Here is a 19,196-nt window from a genome sequence, read left to right as displayed (position 1 = left end):
CACTAAGGCGGCGGTAAGTCGCGGCGTAACACAGAGAGCGGTCATCTTTTTCTGATTTCAGAAGCTTTTTCTTCCTCGTTCGTGCATTTCACCTAGACGTGCCCTATACTGTTTCCGTTAACGATATAATGCTGGTGCAAAACACATCAATGGTTAATACTCTGGGCAGGTCTAGAGAAAATCTGAGAAAGATGAAGGCTATACCTTGAAGATCAACAAGGATTTTGCTAGCTCTTTAGGGAAGGGGATTCCAAGTGTAAAAACTTTCCACGGGAGGCACACTGCCTCTGACCCCCAGTGTTGGAACTACATGGCCTAGGACCACAAAGGGTTTAAAATGACGTATAATAAACTTTACCATTTCGTGCGCTCTACTCTCTGGAGCTACGTTCGAAAACGCTAAGCTACAGACTTGGGTTTTCTCCTTATTCAGAAATGAATTCTAACTAAAACGAAACCAAACAATATTTACACTGGATGTGAGGTATTAATTTACGTGCTGTTTAGTAAAAAAAAAATACTTACCTGCTTGCTTCTAGTACAGATGTTTCTTTAGAACTTTGAGAATTTAAGATTTTTTCAATTTTTTCAACTGATCGAATAACTTGTATAAGCCTCAACACGCACATCTATAAAGATAAAAATTAAGCAAACAAAAAAAGTTATTATAATGTTTAACCTTAATCATCTTGTTTTCCATGCTAAGTGCCAGAAAATATAAAACCAGAAAGAAGTCAAGTTTGAATATATAGAGCATCCTACATTTTGAATATTTCTATAAAACACTGAATTGCCAAGAATGGAAATCTTAATTTTGGCTTTCTGGAACAAGCATATTTCAATATTCTACTGCAAATTAATAGTAAAAAAAAAAAACACACACACAAACGAAAAACCCCTAGACTTTTGCTTTCTCATGCTCTGTACTCTTATTTCTTCTTTTTCCCATCCTGAATCTCTCTATGGGCAGTCCACTTATTTTCTTATGGCCCTTTCTTCACCTTTTCAGTTTCTGAACGTACTTATCCTCTCGGTTTACATGTGCATGATGTACACCTATATGCCCTAGTGTCAATTCATTGAAGGCATTTTATGTTACAAATATTGCCAAGAGGTTGCGGGACGTTATAAAAACGCTCACCCTTAAAAGAACGAAAAATACAAAGTCATCCGTTAAACAAACAGTACCTGAGAACCCCTCCTGGGAGCTAGACATTCTTCCAGACAGTGGGGACAGCAGTGAATAAAACTAGAAAAATGCCTGCTTTCACGAAGCTTAGTCTTGTCTAGAAACACACCACATGAATTCTTCGGACAAAAGCTGGGAGAAGATGTAAAGGAGAAATAGTCTCTAAAATAAGCTTCTTTCTCCCCCGTGAGATTTAAGAAAATATGCTAATAAGGGGGCACCTGGGTGGCTCAGTCAGTTAAGCATCTCACGGTTCGTGAGTTCGAGCCCCACATCGGGTGAGCACGAGCCCCGCTCTGGGTAAGCTCGAGACCCACTTCGGGTAAGCCCCACTTCTCTCTCTCTCCCCCTCACTTGCTCCCTCTCTCTCAAAAAATACTAAAAATAATAATAATAAAATATGCTAATAAATACACGTACAAAACACTGGATAGTCAGAAGTCTGGAATCCCAATTCCAACTCTGCCCTGACATCCTTATGATCACGAATACAACCAGGGCTGTGTGGAACAGGTGTCGAGGATGAAGGCGTGCCCTTGCTGTGATGAGCACCGGCTGACCTAGGGAAGCGCTGAATGACTACACTGTACACCTGAAACTAATATAACCCTGTATGTTGACTAACTGGGATTCAAAAACTAATAAGAAGAGCTAAAACCAGAGCATAAAGAAAAAAATCAGAAAATAAAATTAAAATCCAGGGCCACTAAACAGTAAAGGCAGTGCACGCAGACGTGTATTTAAAGAAGGGAAACGAAAAAAGAAACAAACATGGCCGAGCATGAGACAGCAATACTCCGCCTTTTCTAGAACAATCAACCTGCAGGAGAATACAGGGGTGGAGAACATTTACGTGGCTGTTAAACCACCAAGTGCTCCACTGACATCAGTTATTATTATTTCTTGTTCTGGAAAAAGTGAGGGACCTTGAGACAATGTGGGTACCTCTAAAATTCCGTCTTACTATTTCAAGTAGATAACGTGACATTATAATGCGAAATATGCACATGGAAAAGAGCTTTGAAAACAAAGCCGCATAGTACTGACTGACAAGCATGAGGGGACACGAGGATGGGGACACATAACCGGCACGTAACGTGGGAAATCTACTGAGGGATACCTTTTTCTTCCTGATGTCCTCTTGCTTACACATCCGTTCATCCACTGCCCGAATGCCTTCACTGACAGATGACCTGAGGCTCTTTAAAAGCATAAACAAAGTATATTGCAGAAACTGTTCTGTAACATGATCAGGTTTATACATTTAATTCAACCTCACAGAACTTAATACCTGCAGACCAGTATTATGCAGACACTGACAATAACACGAAATATCAGACACAAATGTTGTTGAGGGTACTCATGATTTAGGAGCAAAATGACATAAAGCCAGGGTCGCACTGTATTAACGGCCAGAAGAACAATAATACATATACAGTGAATGTCATGGGTGGTCAGAGTGAAGAACAGGTAGTCTGAAGCAAAGTACAGAAGAGTCTGGAAAAGGGGTGGGACTCAAATCCGGCTCTGAAACCGTGCATGGGCGGAGACAGGATCTTTAGAAGACAAGAGGTAAGAAGGTGTAGACGCGTCCACACTCAGGGTCACAGCCATGCACCCGGGTGCGCTGTTGGCTTCGTTTTGGAGAGAAGCAGAAATAAGGGAGGGGTCAACTCAGGAGGACTTCACTCAGATAAGGGCTTTAGACGGGATTCCACACATTCTGGAGAACTAGAGAATGTTGACGCACTGACCTATCGTAGGTCCTAATATTTTGGAAATATTAGGAATCAAGGAGTAAGAACAGAATGGCCAGGAAAAGGGAGAGCTCACAGGTGGAGAAAGAGGGCCGGAAGCTGAGGAACGAAACCAAGTAGAAGACAGGAATTAGAGCCAAAACAAAGGTTCACAGAAACAGCTGGGATAAACTGGACACATCACAAAAATTCTACAGAAAGGTGAATTATTTCACTCAGAAAACATCATGAAATACCTACTAGATGTCAGCTGTCGTGACAGCACATGAGGATACAACAACGAAGACAGAAACAGTCTTATCCGTTAAAGATCTTAGAATCTCTTAGAATCTTAGATCTGGTCCCTGAGTCGGGACCAGAAAGGAAGGTCAGGTCTGTGGCTCATTAGGACAAAAGCAGCTATAAAGACGGCTGTGGAAAAGGAAGGGGACACGGTGCTCGCGGGGACGAGGCAGGACGGGAACCTGTGTGCGAGGCAAGAGCAGGAGTCAGCAGAGCAAATCTACCTTTGGGGAGAGGGGTTTCAGAGAAGAGCGGAAGGCCAAACGAAGGCTGGGCTCAGGGGACACCACGGCTATGGGGCTGGGGGAGGAAGGGGCACACCAAGGAGGAGGCAGGAGAGACACGCGGCAGCAGGCGTGGAATCCAATAGTGGACCACAAAAATCGCTCTTCCCTTCCGGGGGAAAGCACCTCAATAAGATTTTGTAACATTCAAACGGGACATAAACAAGTAAGAGTATTAGCTAGCTCGAGGCACGGCTCCAAATTTCCCTCTTCTATGAATTCTTTCCTGCCTACCCCTCCTCTGGGCTTCTCAGCACGGACATTGCTGGTACTCCACGTTTTTTCCAGCTCTGTCCATGCACCGGGCCTTCCCTTGGATCATCTTCCACTTCTAGTATCTCCTCAGGTTCCAGGCACTGTCTTATGGGCTGATGCACGAGGCCACTCAAGCTAGGGGTGACATACCCAGGACAGGACGGTGCAGAGCACCAAGTTCACAACAGTGCATCCAAACGGAGGGGTCGGGGGGGTGGGGGGGGACGAGTCAGGGCATCGACACAGACTGGGGGGTGGGCGAGGACAGGATGGCACAGTTTTCTGTTGGAAGTGATGCCCTAAGTTCCCCTCCGCTGTTCACCAGGTGGAGTTCCCATTCCCAACGTCTGGGAGTGGGGAGTTCTATTTCCACAGCAGGGATTTTCTCAGAGAAACATTATTAGATATTACATCTATATCATCTTTCGGTTACACGAAGGATTTCATAGCTTTTGTGGACCAGTCTGGGAACCTGACCGCATGTACATTACTGTCTGGGCGGGGAGGGGATACTTACAAATTAGGAACTGTTCAAATGAGCCATTCAGAAGCTGGAAACCACTTACATAGGAGTAAGGTGGCATTAATAAGTTGAATTTGGAAATATTCTTCCTCTCCCCTGACATTTTAAGGCTGTCTACTCTGAGAATCTGTCTTCTTCAGATCGAACATGTTTTTTAGGTCATAATACCACATGCAAAAATAGAAAATCATTTACAACTTTTCTGAAGGCAAATACAATAATCATGAAACCATGAGAAAACAACCACCGCACCACGAGCTAACAGATGAAAGGAATTCTTCTTGGAGAAGGCAAACGAGGACCACATGCTTTCCAGCAGCTTGTTTTATACTATGTAGGGACTTACCAGAACTTCTTCTCGTAACTGTCCCAAAGGCACAGAAAGCTGATTGAGGGCCTTGTCCATGCCAACCTAAAGGCAAAATCACGTTGGCACACACACATCACAATCAGGAATAACAGTGAAGTATCTTTTAATGATCAAAGCAGTACTAGACTTAAGTTATTTTTTTGGTATGACTGTATTTTGCTGAGTAACTAGTTAAATAACGGAAATGTTACTGTGCCATCAATGTTCATAGAATATGAAAAAAATCTGTTGGTATACATGAAACTATACAAACAAGGGAAGTCCTAATAAATGAAACCTTCAAACAATTTGCCTTTAGATGCCATTTTAAATGAATGTGAAAAACTGTAACGGAAGGGGCACAGCTATGTGTCCGTAATTTATGATACCCAGCCAGTTGATGTGAAAGGCCAACGGGCTATGTCTCTCCTAAACATCATTATAACCCTTGAGAAAAATCTAAATTAAACAGAACAGAAATCAAATTTTCTGGGTTTCTAATCCCACTGGAACATTTATGTTAGGGGTATATTTCCCAAAAGCAAATATGCCTCATTATTTTAATGCTTCTTGAAATCCCCACGGAGCTGCCGACTTTCGGCAGATTTAAAACAAAATGAAGTAAGAACAAGGGGACTTTTCTGCAAATATTATAACCCAAGCATTTCTAAACAGCTTTCACAAACACTTGACACGCTCACTACAAATCATTCTTATGTTTTTATAAAACCACGCCTTCTAAATATCAATACTGGCCCACGTCCCCTCAACCTAGCTCTGCCTAACGCATCCACCTGAAAGTAAATTCAACACTTCCTTCAGAATAGTTGGTATCTGCTCTTGCAAATTAGCCTCAACCAAGTAAGACTTCAGGGTAATCACTTAGCAACTACCAAAAAACGACGACTCCGATGTTCTTATCCTCTGCTGTTGACTTATTTACTAACGATTTCAAAAAAATAATCAAGCTAGAGCGGCCTGAAATGAATTTAAACACTAAAACCAAACAAATGCACACCAAACAGTTTAGTTATTTTACTCGTGAGCTTAGTAATCTCTTTAGGTTTTTTTTTGGGGGGGGCGGCGCAGGGGGAATCGACTGAAAGCTTTCTTTTAGAAATCTACACTCCACTCTGAAGAATAAATATGGATGAGAGGGCCTTGCGGATTTCCGGCTTACCAAGTTTGTGGACAGGTTGACAAAATCCGCGTAGTCTTTGTTGATGAGCTCCACCATGGCTGTTTTGAGGAGTCGGTAATAGAGTTCCAGGTCACCTCTCAGTTCCTCCAGCTGCACGCGCTTCCGGCAGTCGGACACGAAGTGATCCACATCGAAATCTTCCTGAAAAATCAAACCGCAAAGAAAAAATGACCGCCAGTGATACCACATTTTACGCATAAAAATCAAATCGGAGACAGAGAGAGAAACGCCATTCTACTCATTTAGAAGGGGCTCTGCGGCTGCGCGGGGCTGGGGGGGGGGGTGGGGGGGGGAGTGTCTAGGGACACACAGTGACACCAGGGCGCCTGCTCACGTCACAGAGGTGCGGGAAAGGGGGCCCCACCAAGAGCATTCTCTCCTGCTGCCTAAGTTCCACAAGGGATTTTTTTTTTTAATTATACATTTCAGAGGCTTGTCTCAAAACAGAAACAGCCTTTGCTTCTTTGTTTCAAATGTGACAAATGCTCATGGCAAACTTTCAACCAATAAGGAAATAATTATATTAAAGAGTGTAAAAAATCATCTGCTCTCTGAAGCTCTATGGATAAGCACTGTTCACGTCGCCCGCCCACCTACTATTTAACATTGTGATTCACATCCTCCCAGACTTGTTGTATTTTGGTCTTTTCTCTTTAAAATGTTAAGTTACTTTTTCAAAAGTTGAGATACAACGGACACATAATCTTTCAGGTGTCCAAGATAATGATTTCATGGTTTCATCTACTGTGAAATGATCACCCCAAGACTAGTTAACATCCACCACCACACACACATTTTTTCTTGTGATAAGAACATTTCGGAGTTACTCTTAGCAACCTTCAAATGTACCATATGGTATTTCCTAGAAGTACATGCTGTATATCACATCCCCAAAACTTACCTTACTAACTGGAAGTTTGTACCATTTGACCCCTTCACACACCCCTCCCCACCACCTCTGGCAACCACCAATCGGTTCTCTAGGACTTCATTTTTTGTTTTTGTTTATAGATTCCACACATAAGGGAGATGATACGATATGTGTCTTTCTCTGACTTGTTTCACTTAGCATAATATCCTCAAGGTCCATCCATGTTGTCGCAAATGGCGAGACTTCCTTCTTTTTATGGCTGATACTATTCCACTGCCTATACACACATTTTCTTCATCCATTCACTCGCTGATGGACACTTAAGTTGTTTCCAAGTCTTGGCTGTTGTAAAGACTGCAATAAACACGAGGGGCCTGTGAGCGTAAGCCTTGCCGGTCACTGGAGCCACATGACCTAGAGGAATCCCTTAGGTGGCGACTGCAAAACATGGACACCAGATGAGCATTCAAGCTCCTTTTCCGGAGATACCAGTGAGCAGGGGTGAGGCAGAGAGACGGCACAAAGGTAACACCTGCCAGTTCCGTCTTTGCAGACTACAGAGTGGGCCCCAGATGAGTGTTAAATTAGATGCCGGCCCCTCAGTGCTCTATGATAAGCAAATGGGCCTCTTTTACAGAAAGTCTGAACCTTTTTCAATCGGCTACTTCTGTGCTGAGTCCTGGAGTTGGGGGACTCCACTCACGTGACTGCTTTAAGAGCTGTTTCTCTGTTCCCCACAGCCTTGTGGGTCTCACGGATGCAAGCCTTGTTGGCTTTCAAAGCTAGATGTTCTGGGGGCTTGTCTCTGAAGTGCAGATCTTAAAAGTTGGGGTGCTGGATGTGGGGTTCAAACCATTCATTGCTCCTAGGGGTGAAGTCTGGATTGTGAGCTCCCTCCCAATTGTGGGTCACTGTGCCAGGGGTGGGATTTATGGCAGGACTGCATCTCACTTCAGTGTAGGTTGTTTCCTTATTCACCTAATGTGTAGGAGTCACTCAGCTAGTTTTGGGTATTTTTCAGAGGAAACTGTTCCATATGTAGCTGTAGGTTCAGGGTATCCGTGGGAAGAGAGGAGTTCAAGATCCTCCTACACCGCCATCTTGAACTGAAACCCAGACCTTCTTTATGTGTCTACACAGACACACACAGACACACACACACACACACACACACACACACACACACACACACACGGCAGCTTAATATTCATGTTCTTCTCAACTGTTATTTCCCATTTAAAAATGTAACTTCAATGTCTTTTCATAAAACGTATACATTTGTATTAATATTTTACATGGATGTTAAGTGTTCCATTGAACAGATGTTCAGAACCTTTCATAATCAATTTCCAAGTACTGGTCTCACAGATTAGTTACACGCTTGTTTCCCCTTTACTACATTTTGGTGCCCCTGGCATAAATGTTAACATAAATGCTAAGAACCATATGCACCATTCCTTAAGAGTACTTGTTTCAACTGACTTTCTTAATCAGCCAAACACCCACCCTGATAGTGTCAGAGAAGAGGAATTCATACCAAACCATAATTTCACAGCCATCTACTGAAAAACCACCTGCTTCTTAAACTGGGGCCAGAATTAGCCTGGACTTTTGCCTCTTGAGACCACCTCAGACAACACCTTACGTTCATGGCTATGAAGTACATCAGAGAAGGAATGCAGAGGCACAACTCAGCTCAGAATCCTGGCCGTGCTACTAACCAGCTGTATGCCTTTAGGTAGATCATTTTTCCTGCCTCATTACGTATTCTCTGAAGTTCTGAACTTGACGATGGCATTCTAAATCATGTAACTCAGACCCTTGAACAAATGCTACCAGGTAGCATCAGTTCTCAACCTGCCATTTATGTATTTGTTCTCAGATAAACAAATGTTGCTCAACACAAGACTAAATCACTTCCCAGTAATCTGTGAATACTGAATTAGGCAGCTTTTGCTGTGACAACAAGCCCAAACTCACAGCAGCATCAAGCAACAGACACATTTCACTTACCAGGAATGGTTTTACTCTATAGTGTAAATCTGCTAAACATTTAAAAGGAAGACTTTGCAACCCATAGACTTATGGTCAATTGATTTTTCAAAGGATGCCAAGACCAATGACTGGGGGAAGAAACAGTCTTTTCAAGTGCCCACCACAGGGACAATAATCTACACACAAAAGAATGAATTTGGAACACCAACCTCACACATGCACAAAAAAGTAACTCAAAGTGGATCAAAAGCTTAAATAAAAAAGCAAAGACTATAACACTCTTAGAGAAAACAGAGGTGAAAATCTGTGTGACTCTGAATTACATAATGCTTTCTTAGACATGACACAAAAAGCATAAAAAATAATCAGTAAACTGAACTTGATCAAAATAAAAACTTTTGTGTGTCAAAGGATACTACTGAGAGAGTAAAAAAGACGACCCACAGAATGGGAGAAAATACCTGCAAATCGTATATCTGACAAGGATCTACTGACCTGAATATGCAAAAGCCCTTATAGCTCAACAATAAAAAGAGAAATAATCTAATTTAAAAACAAGCAACAGACTTCAAACTGATATTTTCCCAAAGAAGACGCACAGATGGCCAAGAGCACATGTAAAGATGTTCAACATCATTAGTCTTTAGGGAAAATGCAAATCAAAACCACACTGACCTACCACTTCCCACCCACCAGGATCCAATAAAATAAGAAAAAAAAAAAAAACAAAAATAAAAACAAAAAAAAAACCCAGAAGACAAGTGTTGGCAAGAAGGCAAAGGAACTGGAACCTCCTGTATTGCTGGCGAGAATGGAAAATGGTGCAGCTAATGTGGAAAACAGCTCAGCAATTCCTCAAAAAGTGAAACATACAACTACCCAGTGATTCTACATCTAGGCATATACCTGATAGAACTGACAACAGATGCTCACACACAAAAAACACTCACAGCATCATTCATAACCGCCAAAAAGTATCAACAACCCAATGTCCATCCATTGATAAGGATACTTTAAAGGTGGCAAAGCCTATCACGCAGCCAAAAAGAAAAAGCGGGGGGGGGGGGGGGGGGGAGAATAAAGTACTGTTACGTGCTGCAACATCGATGAACCCTGAAAACATTCTACTCTAAGGTTAAAGGAAGCCAGATACAAAAGGTTGCATATCATATGATTCCATTTATAGGAGATGTTCTAGAACAGGCAAATCCATAAAAACAGAAAGTAGATTAGTGGTTGCCAAGGAACGGGGGGAGGGGAGAATCAGAGCTGATAGGTTTCTTTTTTGGGGGAAGGACATGTTCTAGCATTAGACAGTGGTGACGGATGCACTGTGGAGTAACGTACTAAAAACCAGTGAAGAATACAGTTTAAAACGGTAAATTTTATATCACGTGAATTACATCTCAAGGAAAAATGAAACAACTTAAGCATCAACAAGTCAAATGTGCAGATACTTTAAAAAATCTAAAGTAACGCTAGTTTAGGGGCGCCTGGGTGGCTCAGTCGGTTGAGCGTCTGACTTCGACTCAGGTCATGATCTCATGATTCATGAGTTCTAGCCCCACATCAGGCACTGTGCTGACAGCTCAGAGCCTGGAGCCTGCTTCAGATTCTGTGTCTCCCTCTCTCTTTGTCCCTCCCCAGCTTATGCTCGCGCTCTCTCGCTCTCTCTCTCTCTCAAAAGTAAATAAACATTAAAACCTCCCATGTCTGAAAAGCTGGAAGGAGTCAAGACTTGTGGTCTGTAAGCCCTGAAATAAGAAGAAAAATAGTTTCTCTTTATACTCAGCGGTATTTCCTACTTGAACCCAGGTAAAGTACAAATGCCCCAAAAGGCCAGAAGTTGTGAAATCACAAGACGTGCTAGAACACAGGATATTAAATCAGCAAAACAGACCAGTTGCAGACAATTTAAGAACCATTAACCACTAGAGTAGCGGTGACATCACTCAAATTTAAAAGCAAATAGAGTTTAAAAGTTGAGCTACTTTAATGCCTTTGCATTCCGGGACGGCAAACAAAGACGAATACAAAATAACCAGGGAATTAAGCATTTAAAACTTACCAAAGACCCAAATATTAGTATCCTTAACACGGGGATAACTGCGCAAGACTGTGGAAAGGTCAAAATGCTCTAAGCTGCCAAGCAGTATAACGTTCCCCCAAATACACGGAAATGTAAAGTCACTACCTACCACATCCACAACAGAACCCCCCGCCCCAGGCACTACCATTCTGCATCTACAAATTATGGGAGGTACGAAGAAGGCACACAAAATTTATGATCTCTGCCCTGAAACAGATTCCGTTTCATCGAGACACAAATACAAAATAAACGCTAACCCACACATTACATAAAATACAGCTCAAAAGACCTAAGAAATTAGTGTGAGCCCATGTGTGTGTTACCAACCTTCTTGAAGACCAGAGGACAACAGAGACGAATAAAAGTCCTTGTATATCCCCAAAATACTACTTAAATATTGACCACGCAACTCGAGCTCTGCTCTAAAACCTGGGGACACAGCCATGAGAAGGTCTCTGCTCTTAAGGAACATATATTCTAATGCAGAAATGAGAAAACAAACATGTAAACAAATAAATGTGATACTAATGAATAGTGATCAAAGTCACAAAGAAAATGGGACACTGTGAAGGTGAGTGATGAGACAGGGAGGTACCTGAACTTGCATGACCAGGAAAGACACAGAACAAAGACATCTGAGTTGAGATCCAAATGACATGATGGAGCTGGCCTGGGGAAAGTGTGGGAACAGTGTTCCTGCCCGAGGGAACAGCATGTATGCAAGAAGGTCCCTGGAGCTCTTCCCTCGCATCCCTGTCCTCTAATCTCTCACTGTGGCAGGGTGACGGGCACATGACATGGCCTAGGACTTGTGTCTCCCAAACACAACTTTATTTGGTTACTAAGCTATTCAAGCTTGAGAAGTTTAAAAACATACGCTAACGAATTCTTTCCACCATCTATAGACAGATCATCTTAAAAGTATCATGAAATAGTAACACTTAAATTCTAAGCAACATCTGTTCTAACATTTTGTTGCTGTTGTTCCAACATTAATCAATTTTATATCTAACTCCTTCATTCCATATATATATATATATACATATATATATATATATATATATATATATATATACCCGTTTGACATACTTATGAGAAGGCAAAGGAAACCTATATTCTGTAAATTTATTCACCCATCTAACAAGTATTTGAGCACCTAATTATGCTGTTCCAGCTGATTTCTTCTCTTTCTCTCTCCTTTTCCCCTCAATTTAACACTAATCATAATCTATGTTGGGTTTTAGTTTACTTTTTCAACTTAATTTCTTGAGCTACTTAGTGGAATTATCTAGTTCCAGCGTTCTCAACATCGGTCATACGTTAGAATTGCTTGAGGAACTTAAAAAAAAAAAAAAAGCCCAAGCCCAAGGAGCACCTGGCTGGCTCAGTCGGTACAGCGTATGACTCTTGGTCTCAGGGGCGTGAGTTCGAGTCTCATGTTGGGTGTAGAGACTCCTTAAAAACAAAATTTAAAAAAAAAGAAAAAAAAGAGCCCACGTCCCAGTTTGTGATTAATCTGTTTAAATGTTTTAAGAAATTCAATGCTAAATGCTATCAAACTAGTTAAATAACAAAAAGATCTTCTCTCAAAATTTGAGTATTACTAATAATCAATAACTCGGTAGGCTAGAAGTGCAACATTTTATTCAAATGAGAAATTTTTTAACAGGATTACAAAGAGTGGATTCGAAAATCAAAAGCAAGGAAAAACAAGACTGCAGCATGAACACGGGGAAGCAAAAGCAAGCAAGAAAGTACGTGACCATGAAGCGAATGCTCAGTCTCTGAGATCAGAGGCTTGAAGAGAAGGATTAAAACCTAAAAAGAAAGAAAAGAAAGATCTCAGTGCACTCAAGGAGAAGTCCCCCAACACCCTTCCTGCTTATTCTTGTGATGCAACCACATCCTGGCTGATGCCAACTTCACCAACTCTTCCACGAAAGCCAAACTTGGCTTAGTACAATCAGTAATGGACCGTGTGTATGCCAAGTGTATCCCCTGTAGAACGGACTGTGTAATGGCTGAAACTGAGGAATTAGGGCAGAACGGGTGGCTCTAAGGACTGCCAAGGATCCAAGATGTGAATGACAACCACGCACACACAAAGGGACCCATGCAGAGGACTGCTTCGTCCAGGGAGTAATTCAGTACAAGTTTGACACTGTGGCCTCAGTGGACCCAGACCTTAAAGGAAGGATCTGGAAGATCCCTGGAGTTCCCATCACGTACATTTCTAACCACAGGTACAGTGTTGAGCGGATGCCCGATGATTATGGAGCCCCTCAGTTCTATTTCTTAAAAGAGAGGGGTCCTGAGCCTTCCTTTACCAACTTTTTGTTTCCATTTTGTACAGCAATATGCCACAGCATGAATTATCCTACTTACCCACTTGCTCTGTTATGAGCAGAGTACGGTTAAATACACTCACTTTCTGATGTTGTTTTGAAACTGACGTTTTGTATCATTTTAAATTTTGTTGGATCTTTTTATAAATCAGAGGACTGCTCACATAAAAAAAAAAGATGAAAATCAAAAGCAAGGACAACCAAAAAACCACTTTTTTGCAAGAACCTTGTCTTGCAAAAGTGCCAATCAAATAAACTTTGTCCAATGTCACTTACCTATCATCCAAAGTAGTTCACATCAGTAAACTTTTCTATGAAAATGAAATGTAACCTAAGTTCTAGATGGGGCTAATCCAAATTTTTTTGTGGCAGTCAGTCTCAAAAATATTATGATGTCTCAAACTGATGCGGAAGAGAAAGGAATCTTTTCATCGAGACGTGGCATCAAACTAAGAACCTACAAGGTTGAGCGCTCAGCTCCTGTGAGATGAAGGCACTCCCCGGGGTGGAGGTCACTGGGCATCGGCCGCAGACCCGCTTTCAGACTGTCTGCGTTTCGCCACTTTCCTCTTTTCCTTCTCTGTCAGTCGCTCTGTCAGTTTCTAGGTGCCGTCAACGAAGTCCACCTCGAACAGGCCACCTTTTCCCTCTCGTCTCCTCTACTGTACCTAAGCTACAGGCCAAGAGTCCAGATCACCAGCCTTGTCAGGATTTCTTCTAAAATAGGAGGCAGCCCTCGGTCTCTTCCGTACTGGTGGGATGCACGCATTCAGACTCTGTGCCATCTTCTGGGCCGTTCTCAATATTCCGATTATCCCACTTCCCAAAGTTCCCACCTGTGGCCTCTGGAAAGGAACAGGTTATACAGTATTATTTCCCAAGACTGAAGCATGGGGGTCAGGAGATAAGGCCCGCGATGTGCCCCCAAATAACCGTGTGACTTTAGGGGAAGTCACGACACCCCAGGCCTCAGTTTCCTTGTCTTCGAACCAGAAAAAGTGACTACCGTCCTTCTTTCACAGAAGCATGAAATGTCAAGGGCTGGAAGAGGCTGCAGAGATTATGCAGATACTGCGGAAACCGAAGCCCAGAGGCAAGTGATCGGTCCCATGTCACAGGCCAACGGACAGCAGGGCTGAAAGTGAGACCCACGTCTCCAGGTCACAGCCACTCAACCAGCAAAATACAAGATCTGAGCAGCTGGTCATTTTTCCCTTTTCTATTTCCCCATTAGAATACACGCTCCTTGAGAACAGGAACGCCCTTGACACACTTCCTGCTTCAATATCCCCAATTCACCCAATTACAATAAGGGAGGAGCCTCAGTGACTCACCCCCTAGATCTGTATTCTCTTGTAGATGCTTACAGTCACCATAAAGAGGGTTCCTGATGGCGCTTCTCATTAAAAAGGTATTGTGTGCCTACCCAGGGTGCCAACAAAGCCACTATGCGCTGGGGGTGCAGGAAAGGAACTGATACAGTTCAGAAGAAGCAGACTGGCTCAGCATAGAAACGCACTACACTGCCTGCCAATCAAAACTATCCCGCAGGGGAACGAGCCTCTTTGACATAGGTTCAAATGTTTTGGAAAATGTTTCCTCATGAGCCTGTGGACTAACCAACCACCTGTTACACGAGACCAGATACATGTTTCGAAAAGAGCGCTCTGCCTGTAGTGTAGATGAGGGACTAGAAACAGGCGAGGACGGGTGCAAGGAGACCGGGTAAGAGGCCTTGATGGTGTGATGGCCAGATAGCACCGTGAAGGTACGCGAAAAGATGGAGAGTAGATGGATTCAAGAGGTATTCAGGAAGTGAAATCCATGGGACTTGGTAACAGACTGGATTTTGGAAAGGCGACGGAGGGAGGAAGGGACTTCCGGTTTGCGGACTTACAACTCGATGCATGGTGGAGCATGTACTGAGACGGGCAATAGGACAAGAAAGCTGGCTTTCAGGGGAGGAGGTGCTCACCAATTCAGTTTCGAACGTGGTAAGTTTGAGGGACCACAGAAACATCCAAGAAGAGACAACAAATGCAGTACATAGGTTTGGAGCTCAGGGGACATCTGGGCCAGAAAGAGGCATCTGCCTCCCCTGCCTACAGCTGGTCACTAAAGCTGCATGAAGGGCCATCTGGGGCAAGGAGAGGACACGTGACTGAGCCCATAACCAGCCATTCATCAGCTACAGGAGACAGGAGACGGACCAGAGAGAGAGGAAGACAGAAAGCAATGCAGAGCATTTGGTCTGCCGGGAGGGCAAGTAAGGAGACAGAAAAAAGGCCAGCGGGATTGACTTACATCCGGTTAACTTCGTAAGAACTCTTTAGTGGGATGAGCGTCCCCTAAGAGTGACAAGTGAGAAAGTAAAGACGACCCCTGAGCACCGGCTGTGATGTGCTCCAGTGTCAGGGCGACCCCTCGAGGCGGGAGGGCCAAGTGGAAGAGGCTAAAAGGGGAGCAGGGGTGCAAACCAACAGGAAGGAGTGCAGGAGAGGGTACGAACAGGGTGCTGAGGAAGCAAGAGGGCACGGGCTCCAGGCGTGGGTGAAAAGCTACCTGGAGGAGGGAGGAGAGCCCCTCCACAGACCAGGGAAGGAGGGGAAGGGAACAAACACAAGGATGGGCTTGTTATCAGCAAGACGGAGGAGTTCCCATTTGATGGCCGCTATTTTTTCTGTCAAACTGGAGATGAGGTCATACATCGGGATGGAAGGAGAGGGCCATGACGTCAACAGCACACCCACGCAAACAGGTCTAACTTACCTTGGTCGGCATTGCCACTTTCTCTCCCTACTGCCAACACCTTACATCCTATTCGTCTATGAGTTGGCTGTCAGGCCTAAGGATCTTGGTATTTTTAAGGTCACAAAGAATGATGTTGCCACCCCCTTGGCCCCAAGTGGCCCTTCCGGGTCTGCTGCTCCTGTGTGTTGACCACCTACGTCTTTCACAAACCTTTCCCCTCCTCTGTGTTTCTCCTTAAGTCTCATAAAAACCACGGAAATAACTTTGTAAGTAGTCTCCTGCCGCCACTCAGCTCCAACGCAACAGGCGGGACCATGAAACTTCCCGCTTTAAACCTGACCGTAACTCCACGATGGGTACTGTCTCCACTTAGACCCCTGGCTGCAGCCTTCAAGGTACAACTTGCAGCCCCACCCCATGCACCTGGCCTCCTTGCTGGTCTCATTCCTGGCCACTCTTCCAGGCCCCGGCCTCTCTGGACTAAGGGTGGATTCTGGGCACACACGTTCGTCCTACCACCACGCTCAAGAGCCAATGCCGTGTGTTCCCTGGCTTTGTACCACCACGTCCAAATTGCTGGCTGGCACCCAGCAGGTGATCAGTGAGTGTCTGCTGACCGATGAGCAACTGCTACCACTGCCCAAGGAGGTCCACCTCGCGTGTGACCGACTGAGGGCCCATTTCTAGTCAACTGACCGGATTGCAAGTTACCTCCGCTCTCCCAGGGAAAATACGATTTTCTCTCCCTCTCCCTCGGGCACAAAACCTCTCCAGTTACAAAACATGTAGAAACAGAACCCCGACGGCAAGCTCTCCACCCATCCTTTCTGCCACGGAACTGTAACTTCTAAAAAGTCCCTCTGAAGGAAACCCACGCTGCAGGTAACCTTTATCTCCAGGTCCCACCCAGAAAATCAATAGCAAAATACACGGAACAGCTGTTCCGTGTATTTTCCTTCTACCAACGAAGTGGTCACGGTAATTAGCCCTACAGATTGTGTGGCATGTTCGGAAGTTTCAGAGCCGTGAAAGAACACGGAGCCGCTGGGATTCCAGCCACTTGGCCAGTGTGCTCTCTCCCTACCTCGAAGCGCTACTTTAGGGCTTCTATTCTGAGAGTTCTATTTTCTGAACCTGCTTTGACCAAAAGCATTTTGTCAGCTCACAGTGAGAAACATGGCGGGGCTAGGGAAGTCTGAGAAAATGCTCCTGTGATCTCTCCTCATCATGTATCCTTAGTTAGCAAAGGGCTTCCGGATCAGTGAATTCACTTTGTACTCTCTTTTAGACGTTCCATTCGAGGGGCACCTGGGTGGCTCACTCGGTTAAGCATCCGACTTTGGCTCAGGTCATGATCTCACAGTTCGTGGGTTCAAGCCCCGCATCAGGCTCTGTGCTGACAGTTCAGGGTCTGGAGCCTGCTTCAGATTCTGTGTCTCCCTCTGTCTCTGTCCCTCCTCTGTTCATGCTCTATCTCCTTCTCTCTCTCTCTTAAAAATAAATAAACATCAAAAAAAAGTTTAGACATTCCATTCGGGTTACACCTTTTATTACAGTGGTTTAGAAACACCACTGTACAAGAACAAGAGTACCTTCTTCCTCGGTCTAGACAGCCCTACGTATTAAAAACAACAATGGCCACAATACAGAGGATCAAGATAGAAATGCTTTTTAAGGCCAGAGTTTGGGAGATATGATCTGAATGCAAATATCAAAAGCCGGTTAACCTTGAAAAGGAAAAAAAAAACATATTGGGAGTTGAAGCCACCAAAAAATAAGACACTTAAATTCACTCTTTCAAAATTTTAGGTGCCTACAGAACCAAAACTTTTAACTTTTTAACACCGAAGCCAGCTACTAAGTGGTGTCAAAAATCCCAGTCCTTAAACAGTACACATATTTTTTTTTTTGATAGTTTAAGTACAGACCCAGAGGGATACACAAACTGGGTATGCAAAGTTCCTCCTGGCTCTGATTCAAATCTTGGACATTTTCAAGGCTGTGCTTTGATGAACCTTTATCGTCAGTAAAACGTTCTCAGTTTAGATCTCTAATCAGTACGTTTATGTCCTACAATTATCCGCAGACAAGTTTCAAGTTCACCTTAGGAAGAGAAATAGGGCAACTTTAGAAAAGGACAATGGTCCGCTCTGTAGCCCTGAAACAGAAGTAAGGACAGTACAGTCTTTATATCTCTCATTCCAGGAGCTGTAGACGAATGTCAGGCAAAAACTTTAGATTAAGGGCCTTTTTTACCCGACCCGATCCCTGGGTGAGCACGTACGTTTAGAGACGTTTTCAAGACACGCTCACCGAGCTTCTAGGGGCAAGGCACTGGCAACAAGCTGCTGTCAGACAAGGGGGCCGGCAATCTGACCGCACCCCGCGCGGTAACAGAGTCGGGTCCTAACAGGGGCGTTTACGTTTAGCTCAAAACTTTCAGGCCTTTTCACTCCATATGCGCGATTTCACAGAAGTGCTGTCTCCACGCTGCACCTACCAAACCCGAGGCCAAGAGACTCACTGCGAAGCGCAGCGAGGTCCCCGCGCCGAGGGCCCGTCCGCGGCGGGCGCGGCCCGGGAAGCGCGCAGGAGAGGCCCGAGGAGAGGCCCCGGAGGGCAAAGGAGGGCAGACCACCCACGGCCCGGCTCCAGGGAGCGGAGCCCCCGGCGCGCACCTTCATGAACTCGTCCTTGTCGAAGCAGAGCGTGTCCGGCCCCTTGGGCAGGTTCATCCTACTTTTCTCCATCCCGCCGGCCGCCGCCTCTCGGCGCCGAGACTCGAGCGAGGAGAGGCAGGAGGCTGCGCGCTCGGACGCTGCGGCCGCAGCCACGGCCAGTTTCCACGGCACAGAGGCACCGCTTCCGCCAACATGGCAGCGCCCGCGCCGTGGCCAATGAGCGAGGACGCCGCGGGTCCGCCTCCGCCTGCGGCCGCCAAGAGCGGCGCGCGGACCGCCGCCGCTGCTTCGGCGGGTGGTGCTGCCCCCTTGCGTCGGAGGGCGGCCCTGCGGCCCCGCGCACGCTTCCTCCGGGTAGCCCAGCTCCGGGCCAGGCGGGGTGAGCCCGGGAGGGGACCGGCGGGAAGGGTCAGGGGCGCTCCCTCCCCACCCCACCCTTTCCACTGGAAAATCGGCTCGCAGCCGGTGTCTTCTCCCTGAGATTGTTCCGCGGAGAGCATAGCCGTGGCCGGATGCTGGCCCCTTGGTTCTGAGGCCGGTCTCCCAGAGTTGGGCACATCACCATGTCACTCCTCCGGTCCCCGTGCGCCGCCGCCGCCGCCGCCTGGGCGCTGAGGCCTCGGT

At 45.1% G+C, this 19,196-nt stretch overlaps 1 protein-coding gene and 1 pseudogene across 3 annotated transcripts in view; one reads left to right on the top strand and one right to left on the bottom strand.

Moving 5' to 3' along the window:
* Positions 1-18,991, bottom strand: part of COG2 (component of oligomeric golgi complex 2) — a 46,413-nt gene extending 27,422 nt beyond the window's left edge. Inside the window, exons 1-5 of one of the 3 annotated variants that reach the window (XM_053910188.1) lie at positions 18,570-18,991; positions 5,820-5,981; positions 4,637-4,702; positions 2,310-2,390; positions 526-629 (exon numbers count right to left, since the gene is read on the bottom strand). In XM_053910188.1, the coding sequence (XP_053766163.1) occupies positions 526-629; positions 2,310-2,390; positions 4,637-4,702; positions 5,820-5,981; positions 18,570-18,641 (485 nt within the window). In that variant the 5' untranslated portion in view covers positions 18,642-18,991. The remainder of the gene's footprint in view (positions 1-525; positions 630-2,309; positions 2,391-4,636; positions 4,703-5,819; positions 5,982-18,569) is intronic. The other 2 variants (XM_019419050.2, XM_019419049.2) reach the window with 2 other exon arrangements.
* LOC128779064 (rRNA-processing protein FCF1 homolog) lies at positions 12,533-16,578 on the top strand (annotated as a pseudogene).
* Positions 18,992-19,196: the final 205 nt, after the last annotated feature.

The sequence above is a fragment of the Panthera pardus genome, unplaced genomic scaffold, assembly GCF_024362965.1.
Source record: "Panthera pardus isolate Hobbes unplaced genomic scaffold, ASM2436296v1 HiC_scaffold_22, whole genome shotgun sequence".
Taxonomy (NCBI): domain Eukaryota; kingdom Metazoa; phylum Chordata; class Mammalia; order Carnivora; family Felidae; genus Panthera; species Panthera pardus.
The sequence above is the reverse complement of the archived record's forward strand: the minus strand, read 5'-3'. Positions and strand labels throughout refer to the sequence as shown.